At 39.0% G+C, this 15,316-nt stretch overlaps 1 protein-coding gene across 6 annotated transcripts; it reads right to left on the bottom strand.

The window, feature by feature from the left end:
- Window positions 1–4,978: 4,978 nt before the first annotated feature.
- On the bottom strand, window positions 4,979–13,151 carry LOC306860723 (TAR DNA-binding protein 43-like). Of its 6 annotated transcripts, none has more exons than XR_013783406.1 (7): window positions 11,925–13,151; window positions 11,555–11,718; window positions 7,814–7,954; window positions 7,426–7,611; window positions 6,819–7,342; window positions 6,300–6,446; window positions 4,979–5,552 (listed from the first exon to the last, which is right to left on the bottom strand). XR_013783406.1 is itself a non-coding variant. In XM_079402563.1 (6 exons), the coding sequence occupies exons 1-5, from the start codon at window positions 12,163–12,165 to the stop codon at window positions 6,866–6,868; spliced, it is 1,209 nt and encodes a 402-aa protein (XP_079258689.1). In that variant the 5' UTR covers window positions 12,166–13,151; the 3' UTR covers window positions 5,652–6,446; window positions 6,819–6,865. The 6 variants fall into 6 exon arrangements, 3 of the variants coding, with proteins under 3 accessions (XP_079258689.1, XP_079258690.1, XP_079258691.1); XR_013783407.1 differs by having other exon boundaries at window positions 7,258–7,342; XR_013783408.1 differs by having other exon boundaries at window positions 7,258–7,342; window positions 7,426–7,596.
- Between the last annotated feature and the right edge of the window lie 2,165 nt (window positions 13,152–15,316).

Here is a 15,316-nt window from a genome sequence, read left to right as displayed (position 1 = left end):
TTAATACTCCCTTTTAATTTTAAAATAGTATTATCACACTTTATTATTTTGTGTATTATTCTATTTAAAAAAACTAACTAAATAAATTGCAATAATATGATCACTATTATTCATTTATTTTTTATAGTTATATGTAATGGGTCACACTATGTGCAGTGTGAGGACCAAACCAAATCTCCAGGTTCTCTTATGAGAACCAGGCTGAAAAACTTATGTGCACCCCTACCTATATCACTGTTCGTAGTGGGTGGGGATTGTTTTGATCATCATGATCAGTGGAGGCTTCTGAGTACGTTCGCTTACAGGTGAAGGTCATCTTTTTGTTGGCTTAATTTACTGCAGTTGAAATAGCGACTATGTAATCTCCGTGCTGCCAGTTTTGTCAGTCAGCAATTGACCCCCGTGATGGACATCGGGAAGCCCCTCATGTCTAGGGATTGCTCACCTGACAGAGGATATGGATAATCCTTGCAGTGCAGCTTGTGAAAGTGGTTGAAGGCGCTGGATTTAGGCTCCAGTCTTTTCTGGGGTGTGGATTCGAATCCCACTGCTCAGGCCCGCCAGAGACATGAGAGTCAAACAAGATGCATTGTCCTCTTCCACAGCCTGCCTGTTTTCTAAGGCAGGGTGACTCAGTCCTGCTCCTGGGCCCCATCCTGCCTAGAGAGGAACAACTCTGTCATGCAAACCAGATTCGCAGCATGGTAGAAATAGGGAATGCTCTTTAGGCATTAGTGCCGAAATATTTAAAATATTTTCCAGAAATAAAAACAGGAAGCTGAAGCTGAAGTCTGGAACCATCGACATCAGACCCTAAGGTGATGACACCCAGAGTCAGACACCCAGTGGATGGTTGGTTTCTAGTCTAATAACTGGGTGTCATCACCCAGGGTCTGAAGTTCCAGACTCAAGGTCGACGATGCTGTGGGAGATCACATAAGTAGCTTCAGATTCCTGTTTTTATTTCTGGAAAAGATTTTAAATATTTCGGCACTAATGCGAATAACGTTCGGTGAAAATAACTTACAACTCTCCAGCTGATCTGCCACATCCCGTAGCAAACTGGACAACGAATTACTACTTGCCGCTATTTTCTTTAAAAACTCTCATCTCTATGGTTTAGCTGGCCTGACCATGCGACGCGTGAGCTCTCAACCAATGATGCACTGAAGCTACACAAGGACCACCTCCCTCATTTCCATGTTACACACGGAAAAGTAAAAATAAATGAATAAATAAATAAATCGAAAAATAAATACATGTGGGAACAAATCATTCTAAAGAAAATGAATGCATAAATATATAAATCTCAAAATAAATGTATAAATAATAAAAATACATTAAAGAATTAGTGAAAAAAAGTTTTTTTTTTTTTTTTTTAAATGTATAAATGTCTAAAAGCAGAAAATAAATTAAGGGGGGATAAATTTATTTGATTACAAATTAATCATATTTTATCAAGTCGTTTATTCATTTATTTATTTTCCTATTATCACATTTATTTATCTATTTATTAATTAATATATTTATTCATTCATTAATTTATTCATATTTAATTTATGCAGGTTTGGTCCTCCATAATGCGCACACACAATGGCAGTGCCTGTAACACCAGTCAAAGTACTCCACGAAATAGAATTTGTAGATCCTCTGGCCTAAAGCAAAGAGTATAGAAGACCAAGAGGCGAAACTCTGATGCTTTTTGTGTAACAGCTAGGTTCGGTAACGCGGCCGCCATTTTGGGGTGAAAATTCCAACTGGTCAATGTTACAGATATACAGAAATAGACAGAATAACAACGAAAGAGAAGTCAAAGTGGAATAAAAGAACTCAATGTTGGGCAATCCACTGCAAAAACTATCAGTGTGACAGTAAAAATATAGCCTTTTATCGTTTTCCCAAAGACCCTGACAGGTAATTATTTACAAAAGTGTATATTGTGTTTTGAAGTGGGATGTAGCGATGTCTTATGCACCTGCTAACTTTAACTGCTTTTAGTCTAGTAGTAAACTTAAATCCTTTTAGGAACTGCAGGCTGGCGGCTGCAGTCATGGGCGCAACTGTTGCTATGGAGCGTTCTATTGAGTTTCGCCTCATGTTAAAGCATGAATGCAATCCGGACATCATACGACGTTATAACAAGCGCAACAACAAAAAGATATGAGCGACAGGTTTAATTCATCTATCTGTAAATATTTTGATGAAATTTCCTTTTTGTGGTATTGTTGAAGAAACTGCCGTTTTATTGTGATTGTAGTATATAACCAATACATTTTGGGTTGATTTTAAGTTTTTAACTCTACTAATATGACAGTTTTATCCTTAAAGATATATTTTATTATGAGAAGCCCAAATTGTTGTCTTTTGAATAGGGTGTTAATTAGGGGTCGACCGATTATCGACCTGGCAGATTATTTGCACCTATATTAAGCATTTTTATGATAAGGCATCGGTCATTTTCAAAACCAATGTGCCGATAAAATTATTTAATTTTGAAACGCGCTATTTGGCTCTGATGCAGCCTGTCGGAACTCACCACTCTGTGGCCTAGAGCAGTCTCCGCCCACCGCGCATCTGATTTGTTGAGAGTCAGGAGTCCGACCAATCAACGTGGAAGACTAAAGGCGCTCTCACACCGAAAGTGCTTGCTAACTGGTGCTGCTTCATCACGCATCAGTTATCTCTCGAAGGCAGCAGCAGACCTTGCACAAGTTGCAATAAATTACAATCCACTACACTGAAGTTGTAAAAACCTCAATTTTATCTATTTATGGTTTCCGAGATGGGGGAAACGCAGGGGGAATCGCGGAATCCAGTCATATGGAATTTACTGTATAACGTGGAGTCACGGAATTAGTCAAAGTTTGGATGAATTAATCAAAAGTAGGTCAGTACACTTAATTCGACTCATGAAATGGACTATCTGTAAACATTAAGCTGCAAAAAGACTATTTAAATATGAATTCTGCATGTTCGGCGTGTCTCTGTATATGTGAATGGCACAGACGCGCGGTTTTGACACACACACACTGAAGTTCGCGACGCTCGCGGTGTTTTCCGCATCTGCCATGTCACTAAATGAGGACATAAATACATGAACATCATCCCCAGAACTGCTCTGAGAGTTACTTCATGAGCATTTGACTGTTTCGTTTGAGTAAAACGATCGTCATATCATAAATAGGCTACAGAAACTTAAGAGGTCCTGACGGCAACCCGTCAAAATAAAGTTCGGTTTATTTACTTATGCTACTACAATTATTACAACTTTTGTTTAAAAGAACAATCACACAATACGCTATTTCTTCCATGTTTTAATTGTAATAGTAAACACATTTGTTTGCCAAAAAATAGAACTCTCATTTGATTAAAATATAAATTAAATTGTTTTATGCCTTCATTTGCACTGCTCTGTAAATGAAAACTAATGGAAATTACTGTCACATAGGCCAAGACTAAGATACTGTCACATAGGCCAAGACTAAGATACTGTCACATAGGCCAAGATTAGGATGACGGAAATTGGGACATTTCAATAGGCTATTGAACCAAGTGAGCCTATAACAGGCTATTAGTGTTATAGTTTCATTAAAATAGCTGCGGTCTTCTTCGCAACTTCAACAATGGAGCTATGAAGACAATTAAATTATTTACACGTATTATATACATTGCGCTTTTTTAATTAATCAATTGATGTGCATTAGATGATGAATTGAATAGTCACCTCTTGTAGGTTATGATTTAGTCAACCGAAAATAATTAATGAAGAATTATGAGAGGTTATGCTATTACACATACACTTCTAACATGTAAATTATTGAAGCCAAATACTTACATTTCCCCAAGCTGTTTAGCTGTAGTATTTAGTATTCATAGGCTTAATCATGAAGCATACAGTGGCCCCACTTTTAACTCTCTCTTTATATATGACCCTTATTGTAGATGGATGCATGGGGGAAGACAAGAGTAAGAAGTGCAACCAACACTAGGGAAGGCCGTTTTTGTCAGAGCCCTTGTTATTCTTAATTTTGACATTCATTTTCATTTTTACACCAGACATATATATCGGTTATCGGTCTACTTGGTCTGTAATAATCGGTATCGGCCCTGAAAAACACATATCGGTCGACCCCTAGTGTTAATTTCTTTAAGTGCACATTTTTTCATCCACAATCAAAACTGGCTTAAATTGTTTTCCTTTTTTTCTTGAATTTATCTTTCGTTTCATCCCTCAGGCTTATAAATAACAAAAACAAATGCAATATTTTTCTCGTTTTGCTGGCAAATATTGTTAATATCAGACTTGAGAAAAAGAAGTTCGTTGTCATGACGCAGTTAATGCAAGTCCGACTCCGCGCAGGTGATCTGGCTTCTTTGGTTTGCAATACTGTTAATTTTTATCTGAAGGAAAACAAAATCGTCTTCTTTCATTTGTCTGGATTTCTAATTGTCCGAACACCAGCCGTCTGATACGTCTTCTTCACCTGTCATCAGGTGAGTGTACTGGTTGTCATAGTACTTACCTGTATGACAAAATATTCATCCGCCCAGGACAGTAGTCCCACGAAAATGGCTTTCATTCAATTCAGCTTTATAACTCAAATACATGTTTACTGAATGATTTAAGAGAGAAAAAAAATTACATTGCAGGATAAACTTCAGCAACATTAGCTGTTCAATAAACTAGGACTTTAAAGTTCAAGTTTAGTAATAAAATGCTCTCTTTAATATTATATTCAGCAGTTATTTACTAAGGTAAAACTACCTGCAGTTCTGCATGTTATACTGATTTCACAAACAAGACAAACAGCAAAACTACTAAATAGTATGTTTGTGTTATACCTGTATACTACTTTGCAATATACTAAACCAGTAGGTTAAATTCAGTGCATGTTTTTTTTTTTTTTTTTTTTTCCACTTCAAATCACCAACATTGTTGTACAATTACACAACCTTTCAGGTAAAAATAACAACAGATACAGTTCCTCGGTGTAGGTTTATTAAGTATTTTGAAAAATGGAAATCCTGCCAGTGATTCAAGTCAGTGATAACACAAACCCCATTCACATAATCCTATCTGTTCACCCACAACAGGACACTGTATGAAAAATAGGCCTTTTCAACTATCTCTAAACTATATTTACAGATGGACAGATCATATAAAAGCAATCAAACAGAAGAAAGACTTAAAAGCAAGATCAATGACTGCATTGACATCTTGCGTAAAACAGAGCTGGGAATACACAAGCATGGACATGAAGTCATTCGCAATGGGAATGATCCACAAACACACTGGTTTAACTCTGCTTTTAGATTGCCATGGACTGTCTTTAGTCATGCACTCCGGCCAACTGGGAATTGTCCATTGAAATTTCAAAAAGGGAAATCCAGGGAAATCTGGTTACAGTGAAGTGACGCAGTCCCTTTTCAGGTTAAAGGCATACAGCAGCAGTCTCCACAGATGGACTGTGTGAACTTCAGTCTTCAGCTCTCCCATTTTTGACTTCACTCAGGGTTCTGAGGTAAACCTGGGCCAGCCGAGTCCAACGTCCCTATACATGCGAATTAAATAAGTGTTTGCAATTCAATTAATGTCTTGAAGCAAATAAGCCACTATCAAAATAACTAGTCAACTTATTTTTTTTTTATTTGAGTTCCCTTAGATTCACAAAACATATAAAAAGCATTCAAAACACATAACAAAAGCAACCTCTTCTTGAAGCATTCTTCGCTTTCATCATCATTACATCACCCCAGTTAAGCCACTCAGAGCTCACGCTTGCCCTCATTCACCGCCCACTCCCAGAGCCCCGCATCACATCACGTTCACTCGAGTTCAGTAACAGCGAGATAGAACACACACCATACACAGCATTCACGTCAAATTATTAAGCAAGAACACAAATACTTAGTAGATTACTTAAACATTCCACTACATATATCTTTTTTTTTTCTTTTAAATGCAGCTCTTTATATATGATTGCAATATAAGAAAGGGAGGAAGGTAGACAGAACAAGAGGGACGGAAGAATGTAAATGAATGTCCTTCTGATGGTCCTACAGAAAAAAAAAAACTCTTGCTGCCTTCGTTCACACTCGCTCACACAGGTTCTTCTCACAGTCAGCATGTCGCTTTTCGGCATCGCACACTTGCGTTCAAGTTCTCTCTCTCTCAGCGCGTTCGCTCACTCAGTCTCTCACTCCTGGCGCACCAACAATCCATCACCATATCACTCTCAGCTCTCAAAAAAAGCGGACAGATTTCATCCATGAAAAGGGGAAAAAAAGACAACACCCACCGTCTAACACAGTATATGCAGAGTGAAGCTGTGCTCTTTGATGACAAAGCATTTACACATGGGAAGAAGGGAACTGATACTGAGATCGCTCGAACATTGCGGCCAACGATGGGCTTCTTCCCGGGAAATTGGAAAAGAGGTGATGAACTGTAGAAGAGATTTATGAAGGCTTGACCATAAAAAAAACGTAGAGGGAAAAAAATTGCAGAAAACACAACTCAAATGGCTTTCCATATGGAGCATCTTTAAATGTACTGCATGTTGAGAGGGCACTGAAATGCTAACAGATGCTCAGATATGTGGGTATACTGAAATGCTTGACACAAAATAAATTATATCCATAAGGAAAAAAAAAAAACTAATAGTGTTCATTTCATTCCTAACAATTTCAACCATTGTAAATTAATCTTAAAGAGCTATCATTATATGTATACGAGGAACATTCAGTTTTACAAAATCAAAGGCAAATATTGAAGGGACATAATATCTGACTAAACTTTCTTCTCTCCAAATACTTACCATATAATCTAGATATTAGGATACTTTGAGACCCAATTGAAATCTCTCTACATTCCCCAGCTGGACTTTGTCTCCATGCTAGATCCAAAACCGGAGCTGAACCCACTGCTTGAGCCTGAATTGGTTCCTGCCCCCCACCCGAGACTAGCTGAGCTGCCGGTGTTGTAGTTATTGCTGCTTGTGTTGTAACTTGGGTTCTGATCTCTACTACCGCTGTTCTGCCCGCTAGGGGTGGTGCCAGAAGCAGCTGTCTGATTCTGCTGATTGGCTAGCATTCCCATCATGCCCCAGCTACTCTGAAGGGCTGCCTGAGCAGCTGCCATCATGGCTGGATTCAAGCTAAGGGCCCCAAAATTCACATTGCTGTTGGGACTGCGACTACTGCCAAAGCCCTGCCCCCCAAACCCACCGAACCGCCCACGATCCATCATTTGCCTACTATTATTGTGCTTAGGCTCAGCGTTGGAGATGTGCACGCTGGTTCCTTTAATGATCAGGTCCTCACCGCACAGAGACTGGGCAACCTGGAGGAAAACAACCAGGCGTTAATTTGAGAAGAAAATGAGCGCAAGCCACATAACGAGAACGAAAATTACAGAAGACTGACCTGATCGTCAGCAAAGGTGACGAAGGCAAAGGCTCGGAAAGGTTTGGGAATGAACACATCTGTGACTTCGCCGTACTGCATAAAAAACTGTCTAAGCTCATCGGTTGTCATGTCCTCGGTGCAGCGGCCCACAAATACTTTCCTGCTTCTCATAGGCTCATCCGGGCCGGCCTGTTCCAGGAAATACTAGATCATTTAATAGAAAACAGGGTCTACTCATGCAATGTTCACAACGGCAAGGGCATCACAAAACATTTGAAACATGAAATGTTTATATTTAAAATATATTCATATTGTATATTCAAATTTAAAACCTTTAATATTCTATAAGCACAAGTACAACTTATATATGAAATTGTGAACTATGTGTGGTATTACATGAAAATACCTTTGAGTTGGGAAGTTTGCAGTCGCACCATCTTCCATCAATCATATGCCGCTGGGACATGGCTTTTACTTGTGTTTCGTATTCTGTAAATCTTACAAATCCAAATCCTTTGGAATTTCCGGTTTTTGCATCTCTTTTCACCTGAGGGAACAGGTAGATGATGTTAAGTAATGGTTAACCCAAAAATGAAAATTCTATTATTATTTACTCTTATATACTTTTTTAAAACCCGTGTGTGAATTTTCTTTCTATCCCCAAAAGAAGTTGTTTAAAGCAAAATTTTTAGCTGCTCATTTCCATAAAACAAAAGTGAAGTATCAAACACTACTTCATTGTGGCTGATTTGTAGATTTGTACCAGAAAAAAAAAAAAAGCTCTGTATTTTTTTTCTTTTTCTTTTCTCAATTTCCTATAGTGGTCATTTTTGACCATTACAACACAATTGACTTTTTTCCAAGTCAATTTAGCCTTTTCCAATAATGTGTATTTTCTACAATTTTCTGTGTATTTAGCAAGTGCCACAAAAGTCAACTAGATTTGTATCATTGCAATAAAGTAAAAAATTAAAAAATTAAGTTTTTTTTTTTATAAAATTACTGAAAACATTAGAGGGTTAGGTATCGAGAACCGGTTCCATTTTAGAACTGGTTCCAAATGTCCAAGAACCGGGTACTCGATAAGACACGTGCATTTCGATTCCCCTTAACGATTCCTGCATTCGCATTTTAATCAGTGTTGCCAACTGCTTTCAATTGAAAGTAGCTAAATCTGGTAGCTAAATGTCACTAGATGACATCATAATGGCAAATTCACTGATCTATATAAAGATGAATAGAGATCAGTGGGCAATAGTGGTGCAACGGATCACAAAACTCACGGTTCGGATCATATTATGGATTTTGAGTCACGGATCGGCTCATTTTATTCATTTATTACTGAAAGCTTATTTTAAGTACTTCTATACCACAGTAAAAACTACTAGCTGAACTAATAAAGTCAGTAATAAAACAAGAACAAATTACACAAATTACAAGCATGGATGAATACAACAAAGTTACTAATAAAGTCATTAACACTAGTATTCAGGTGCAGAAATATAATAATTATAAAATAACACAATAGTGCTCTTCACTGCATAAGTTAAATATAGCAGACAGAAGTAGGTATTTATAGGCTGCTGCCTCTTTAAGACCAAATGCACGTACCTAATGGCCTAAGAAAAAAAATCTGATTTACGATTTAAATCGATTTTTCCCCTCTACTTAAAATCAATCTGCCGATGACAAAGAAATTGTTCAAAAGTTTTAACTTAATTTTGTTTTGATTTTCCCTTCTGGGATTTAATCTGGATTTCACCCTTGGGGTTAAAATGCAATCAGAAACAACAAACCAAAAAGACAAGATGGCAGGCCCTGCCATTGTAAAAAGTGAACATGTAACTTAACATAACGTAACATAACATAAAATTATGTGACCCTTTTTGATAAGTTTTCTTTATACACAAGTTTTAACATCTTGCTATTTAGTAGATAGGAGGTAATTCTGATAAAGTGCAAACAAAACATTTAACAGCATTAAATATCAGTGACTGTTGGTTGTTTTTTGGCGGGACGATGACGAACGGTTTGCAGATCCTCAGCACCACTGACAAACATCTGATCTTGTAAAATGTGTGGTAAGTCCATAATATAAATAGTACATGCGATCGCAAAGCTCGAAAGTGAAAGTGAAACTAAAAATCTATTGTGCATTCAAAAGCAGTTTCAATGCCAGGCGTAATCCCTGATGCCCGCAATTTTATATACAATTACCCATTGATATAACGGAGAGAAAGTATTGAAATATATATTTTCCTCCTTTCTAGAGTGCGTGCGCCGGCCGCCCGCGTACAACTTCAAATGGAGTAAACTTTGAAAGGCCGCGCATACAAAAATGAAGTAACGTTAGGCCTTTAACATCATGATGTCTATCAGCCATCGGCCAAACCCTATATGGCAAACGCACGGGGGGAGGGCTGAGATCATTCGGAACTACGGGAGCTCAGAGGTGAGCGTCGACGGATGTAAAAAAGAAAACCGACTTTCATTCAAACAAATCGACGTAATCTACACATTTGAGTTAATCGATAAAATCGATTTATCACCCTGCCCTAACTGACACACATCAGCTTTCTTTCTCAGCTGTTTCGGTTCACTTAAGACATAACCGACTGTGTTTATCAGAATACTTGCCAAAACGGGTATTTTAACAACTTTGTGTGTATGTTTCTGTTCAAAGAGAAGTGAAAGAGGAATCAATGTGTGAATCGCGCAGTCTGAATCACGCCTCTCTCTCTGCGTGTGCTTGCTTCGGGAGTGTGCGGCAGCAGTAAAGAAACAGCGCGCGTGTTCTCTTTTGCTTGAATGGTTTAAAATTGTTTGAATGGGTAAATTGGCAAGACAAAACACGTGCAAATGATAAAATTTTACTCTGTGATGGTTAAACTTAATTGTTAACCCGCGAATCACATCTCTGCCAAACCGTGGGGTCTGGTCCGTACGGATCACGGATCATCTTCGATCAGTTGCACCCCTCGTGGGCAAGATGAGAACTTAGATGAGGTTTGTCCAAGAAGTTACTATATCTGTCCCTAAACTTTTGAAAAAAAGTCGCAAAAAGGCACATTTACCAACCAAAAAAACCCCTCAGTATATCATAAACACAGCCGTTGTTGTCTTAAGTGAACGTAAACAGATGTGAAAGAAAACACACGTGTAAAACTATTTTTTGATCCGCCCATGTACGTTCGATGTTAAAGAGACAGCAGCCTAATAAACACGTGCTGCCTGTCATTAATGTTAATCAAAGAATAATAAAAAAAAAAAAAAAAAAGCTTATCTTGACTGAATATCGGTCGTAACTTTAATGGCAATTAATGTAATATTTATGAAAACTAGTGTTTTTAAACTTTTGATTTCAATTTCTGTACATTAAATTTGTTCAGTTGTATATATTTATGCTATTGCTAATTGATTGGATTGTTCCTATCTTATTACTGAGTGTTTACTTGTCTTTAACCATTTTTTGTAGTCTAGTTTTTGTGGTGGTATTTTTTTTGTTAAAACAATAGGCAAACGTTCCTAAGTGTAAAAGGCCTAAGTGTTCTGTAAGCTGCATGCTCATGTTATTCAGCTGCATCAGAACACTTTGTAAAAAGACAGAATAAGTATGTTTGACATCTAAATGTTTCACTTAATTTTGTTTTTTATCTTATTGGAATCGAACTAGGAATCAATAAGAATCAGAATATGGGTACCCAACACCACTTAGGTAGCATTTTACCAGAAATAACGATTTAAATTTCCAGTCTGTTTTCCCACAAATAGCTATTGTACAGTTTCAGAAGACATATTGCAGAAAAGTATTATAGCCTACTGCAACATTTTTATGCTCCACAGATGAAAACCCATCATATAGGTGGTGATGGCGCAGTGGATAAGACACATGCCTTTGGTGTGAGAGACCCGGGTTCGAATCCACTCTGAGACACCAATGTGTCCCTGAGCAAGACACTTAACCCCTAGTTGCTCCAGAGGCGTGCGACCTCTGACATATATAGCAATTGTAAGTCGCTTTGGATAAAAGCGTCAGCTAAATGAATAAATGTAAATGTAAATATAAAGGTTTGAACAGCACGAGGGCAAGTCATTTTTTTTTATGTTTGGGGTTAACCGCCCCTTTAGGTTTGTTCATAGTACTGACCTGCACCATGATAACCTCTCCAAAAGTGTTGAAGTAATCTTTAAGGTCTTGCTCTGTTGTTTTCCATGGCAACCCAAGCACAATCAAATCTGATGTCTTCTGCACACCTCTCTTGATCTTCACAGCCGATGCAGCATCCATTTCATCCATCTTCCTCTTGTTATCTGAAAATGTATGATATTTTAGTATTATGGTTATTTGATTTATTTAAAGACAATCAACTAGATTGAACTTGCATGCACAATATGCATTAGTAGTGAAAAAAGTGTGAATGACACGAGACCATATTTTCTGTGCATCAACAAGTCCCAAATTATTTGATGTTACTGCAATCAAACAAACACAACACTAGTACCATATCTGAGCTTACCTTTTGGATAATTGACCACGTACACCAGATTGCCCCAGTCTGATTCGGGTGCATGAAGAACCCCTTCCACTAGTCGGACCCCTCTCATGCACTGAGACACGGGGCTACGGTATCTAAGGCCACAGGCACCGGGAAACTGTGCGGCGACGGTGGAGAGCAGCACGGTGCCGTCCTCCTCGGACGGGATCTCCATCGGCTCCTCGTTCTCATCCTCCGCCACGCGAATATAACACTCAGTCATGTTTACACCGAGACCGCGAACTGTGCTAACAGCTTCCAAGCCGATCAATAATTCAGCGATAAGACAACAAACGGGGCTAAAACCGAAACTAGTACACCGGAAAGACCTCAGAAGTAAACACAACCACAAATTAGTTTGCAACAAATCTGATGTCTATTGTTTACGTGCGACTGTCGTCAAATAATGCGGGGTGCCATTAGCTAAGCTAAGCTACTTGCTAACCGCACGCACGATAGAAATGAATGGCGCGTAGCGTCGCACCCTGTTCCCGCCTATTTTCACAGTGTGCAAACACCTACTTATCGACTATACTTGATTATCTACCGATTGTGATTAAAACACGGAATGTACAGTAATACAAAATAAAGAAACCGCGTGGACTAATGCATCCAGTTGCTGTTCCGACCCCCCAAACTAATAAAATGGCCACCCAGATGCGTCACTGAAGAAATGACATCATCAGTTTGGAGCGTCTCATCACAGCACATGGAGGGGGTTGTAAATGTAAAATGTTGACTTTTTAAACGTATAACGTAGTTTGTGATGTACTGTTTCAGATGGTGTGATTTTAGCGTGTTTGTCCGTGATCTTGATGGACCGGTAGTGTTGTTATTTTTATTTAAGGAGGTTTAAATAATGTCAAATTTGCAAGAATCCACTGTAGTATTGAAAGCTCCTCAACATATCACATCTTACAGGTTTGTTACATCAGATTTAGAACAGACAAAAGCCCCGAAAAACAATGGATTTAAAGACAAAGGCTTCTAATATTACCAGTGTGCAACCACTGTTGATTGAGTAAAATCAAGTCAAGTCAAGTCAAGTCTGCTTTATTGTCAATTCTTCCACATGTACAGCACATACATACAGAGAATTGAAATTGCGTTACCCTCAGACCCTTGGTGTAAACAGTTAACATTAAACACGTTCAAATACAGATAATACGGTTTAAACATATGTACATACAACTCTATAGCTATACAAGTAAGGACATTGTAGAAAAAAAAATAAAGAAATAGATAAAGTGGCATAAGGCGCATGGCAGATAGTGCAAACCAGTTAAATAAAAACAAAACTGTGCAGATATATTTGTAGTGCAAAAAGAGCATATCAATCTGAGAACATTGTAGAAAAATAAAAAAAAGATAGATAAAGTGACATAAGGCACATGGCAGAATAGATGGAGTGCAAACCAGTTAAATAAACCAAAACTGTGCAGATATATGTGTAGTGCAAAAAGAGCTTGTCAGTCTGTTAAATTGACAGGAGAACAGTCTTTTTATCAGACTATCCGAGGAGGTAGTTTGCAGTCAATGCTAGATGAGGTAGTGATCAGTCCAATGCTGCACAAGTGAGAGGTGCTGGTCACAGTTTGTAAGTAGGTGGGGGTGGCTGGTCCTGGGGGTGTGGGGAGCCGTGGGGAGCCGTGGGGGGGGGTGTCTCATAGTGTCAGAGTTCATTGTTGTGTGGTGTAAAAAGAGGGGAGGGGGGGGGGGCAGGGACGGGAGGGAGTTCAGCTTCCTGACAGCCTGATGTATGAAGCTGTCCTTCAGTCTGCTGGTCCTTGCCTGGAGACTCCGCAGTCTCCTCCCTGATGGCAGCAGACTAAAGAAGCTGTGTGTCGGGTGGGTGGGATCACCTGCAATGCGGAGGGCTTTGCGGGTGAGACGGGTGCTGTAGATGTCCTGGAGGGAGGGGAGAGAGACACCAATGATCTTCTCAGCTGCTCTCACTATTCGCTGAAGTGACTTGCGGCAGGATGCGTTGCAAGCGCCATACCACACAGTGATGCAGCTGGTTAGGATGCTCTCGATGGTGCCTCTGTAGAAGGTGCACATGATGGGGGTCGGGGCTCTGGCTCTTCTGAGTTTGCGGAGGAAGTAGACACGCTGCTGTGCTTTCTTGGCCAGTGCTACAGTGTTGTTAGTCCAGGAGAGGTCCTCTGTGATGTGCACACCCAGGAACTTGGTGCTGCTCACTCTCTCCACAGTCGCACCGTTGATGGTCAGAGGGGCATGCTGAGTGTGTATTCTCCTGAAGTCAACAACAATCTCCTTCGTCTTCTCCACATTCAGAGAGAGATTGTTGTCACTGCACCACCCGGCCAGGCGGCTCACCTCGCTCCTGTAGTTTGTCTCATCTCTGTTGCTGATGAGACCCACCACAGTTGTGTCATCCGCAAACTTAATGATCAGGTTAGAGTTGTGTGACGGTGTGCAGTCGTGGGTCAGCAGAGTGAAGAGGAGGGGGCTCAGCACACATCCTTGGGGGGCCCCAGTGTTCAGTGTGATGGTGCTGGATGTGTTACTGCCAACCCGTACTGCTTGAGGTCTCCCGGTCAGGAAGTCCAACAGCCAGTTGCACAGAGAGGTGTTGAGCCCCAGCTGGACCAGTTTGTGTGTGAGCTGTTGAGGGATGATTGTGTTGAATGCTGAACTGAAGTCTATGAACAGCATCCTGACATATGACGATTATACAAATAATCTATGTGTATACGACAAAAAGAAAACTTGAATTAACTAAATATATTAGTTACTTAATTTTTTATGTAGTTTTTTCAAATATATTTTTCGTTTATATTATATTTAACATATAATATTATGTAAGTAGCTCCAATTTTGGACCCTTAAAATTAGGGAAAAAATGTGTGATCATTTTGTCTGTTGTAATACCATAACAATGCTTCCAACATTCAGTTGAAAGGCGTCATCATACAATTTCACTTATGGAATCTGAAATGGTTTGATCATCTCAGGGGTGTTGTTAAGACCTACAATTTTATTTTTATTTTTATTATTATTATTTTTTTTATAGTTTTGTAATGACCAAGAATGACACAGCAAGGTTTACATCATACTGCCTACAGTGATGTAATCAATATTCATTCTACCTATAAACATGCAATTTTATATCACAATCACATCTGAATGAAGGTTTACTGTGCTGTAATCTTGCTTAGTTATTGATAATAACTGTTAACTCAAGAAGTGGCCTTGACATTTTTATTGGAAAAGGTAAAGCCTCATGTGAGTTAGAATGAGTGAATGAAAGAAAGGAAGAGAGATTTTGTTTATTGCCATGCAGGTGCAGGTTTCACTCCTTCCACTGCTTTTTTCACACTTGTACGTGTCGTGTTGTATAATTTTAAGAT

This window comes from Barbus barbus (genome assembly GCF_936440315.1).
Source record: "Barbus barbus genome assembly, chromosome: 41".
Lineage (NCBI taxonomy): Eukaryota > Metazoa > Chordata > Actinopteri > Cypriniformes > Cyprinidae > Barbus > Barbus barbus.
Note: the sequence above shows the minus strand (reverse complement) of the source record. Positions and strands in the feature narration are given on the sequence as shown.

What these genes read in the sequence shown, in the direction of transcription:
- LOC306860723 (XM_079402563.1), bottom strand. Translation starts at nt 12,165, where the DNA reads ATGACTGAGTGTTATATTCGCGTGGCGGAGGATGAGAACGAGGAGCCG. An exon ending in CGTGGTCAATTATCCAAAAG is followed by an intron (nt 11,719 to 11,924) that starts GTAAGCTCAGAT and finishes ATACATTTTCAG; the next exon opens with ATAACAAGAGGAAGATGGAT. An exon ending in TCACCTTTGCTGACGATCAG is followed by an intron (nt 7,343 to 7,425) that starts GTCAGTCTTCTG and finishes GTTTTCCTCCAG; the next exon opens with GTTGCCCAGTCTCTGTGCGG.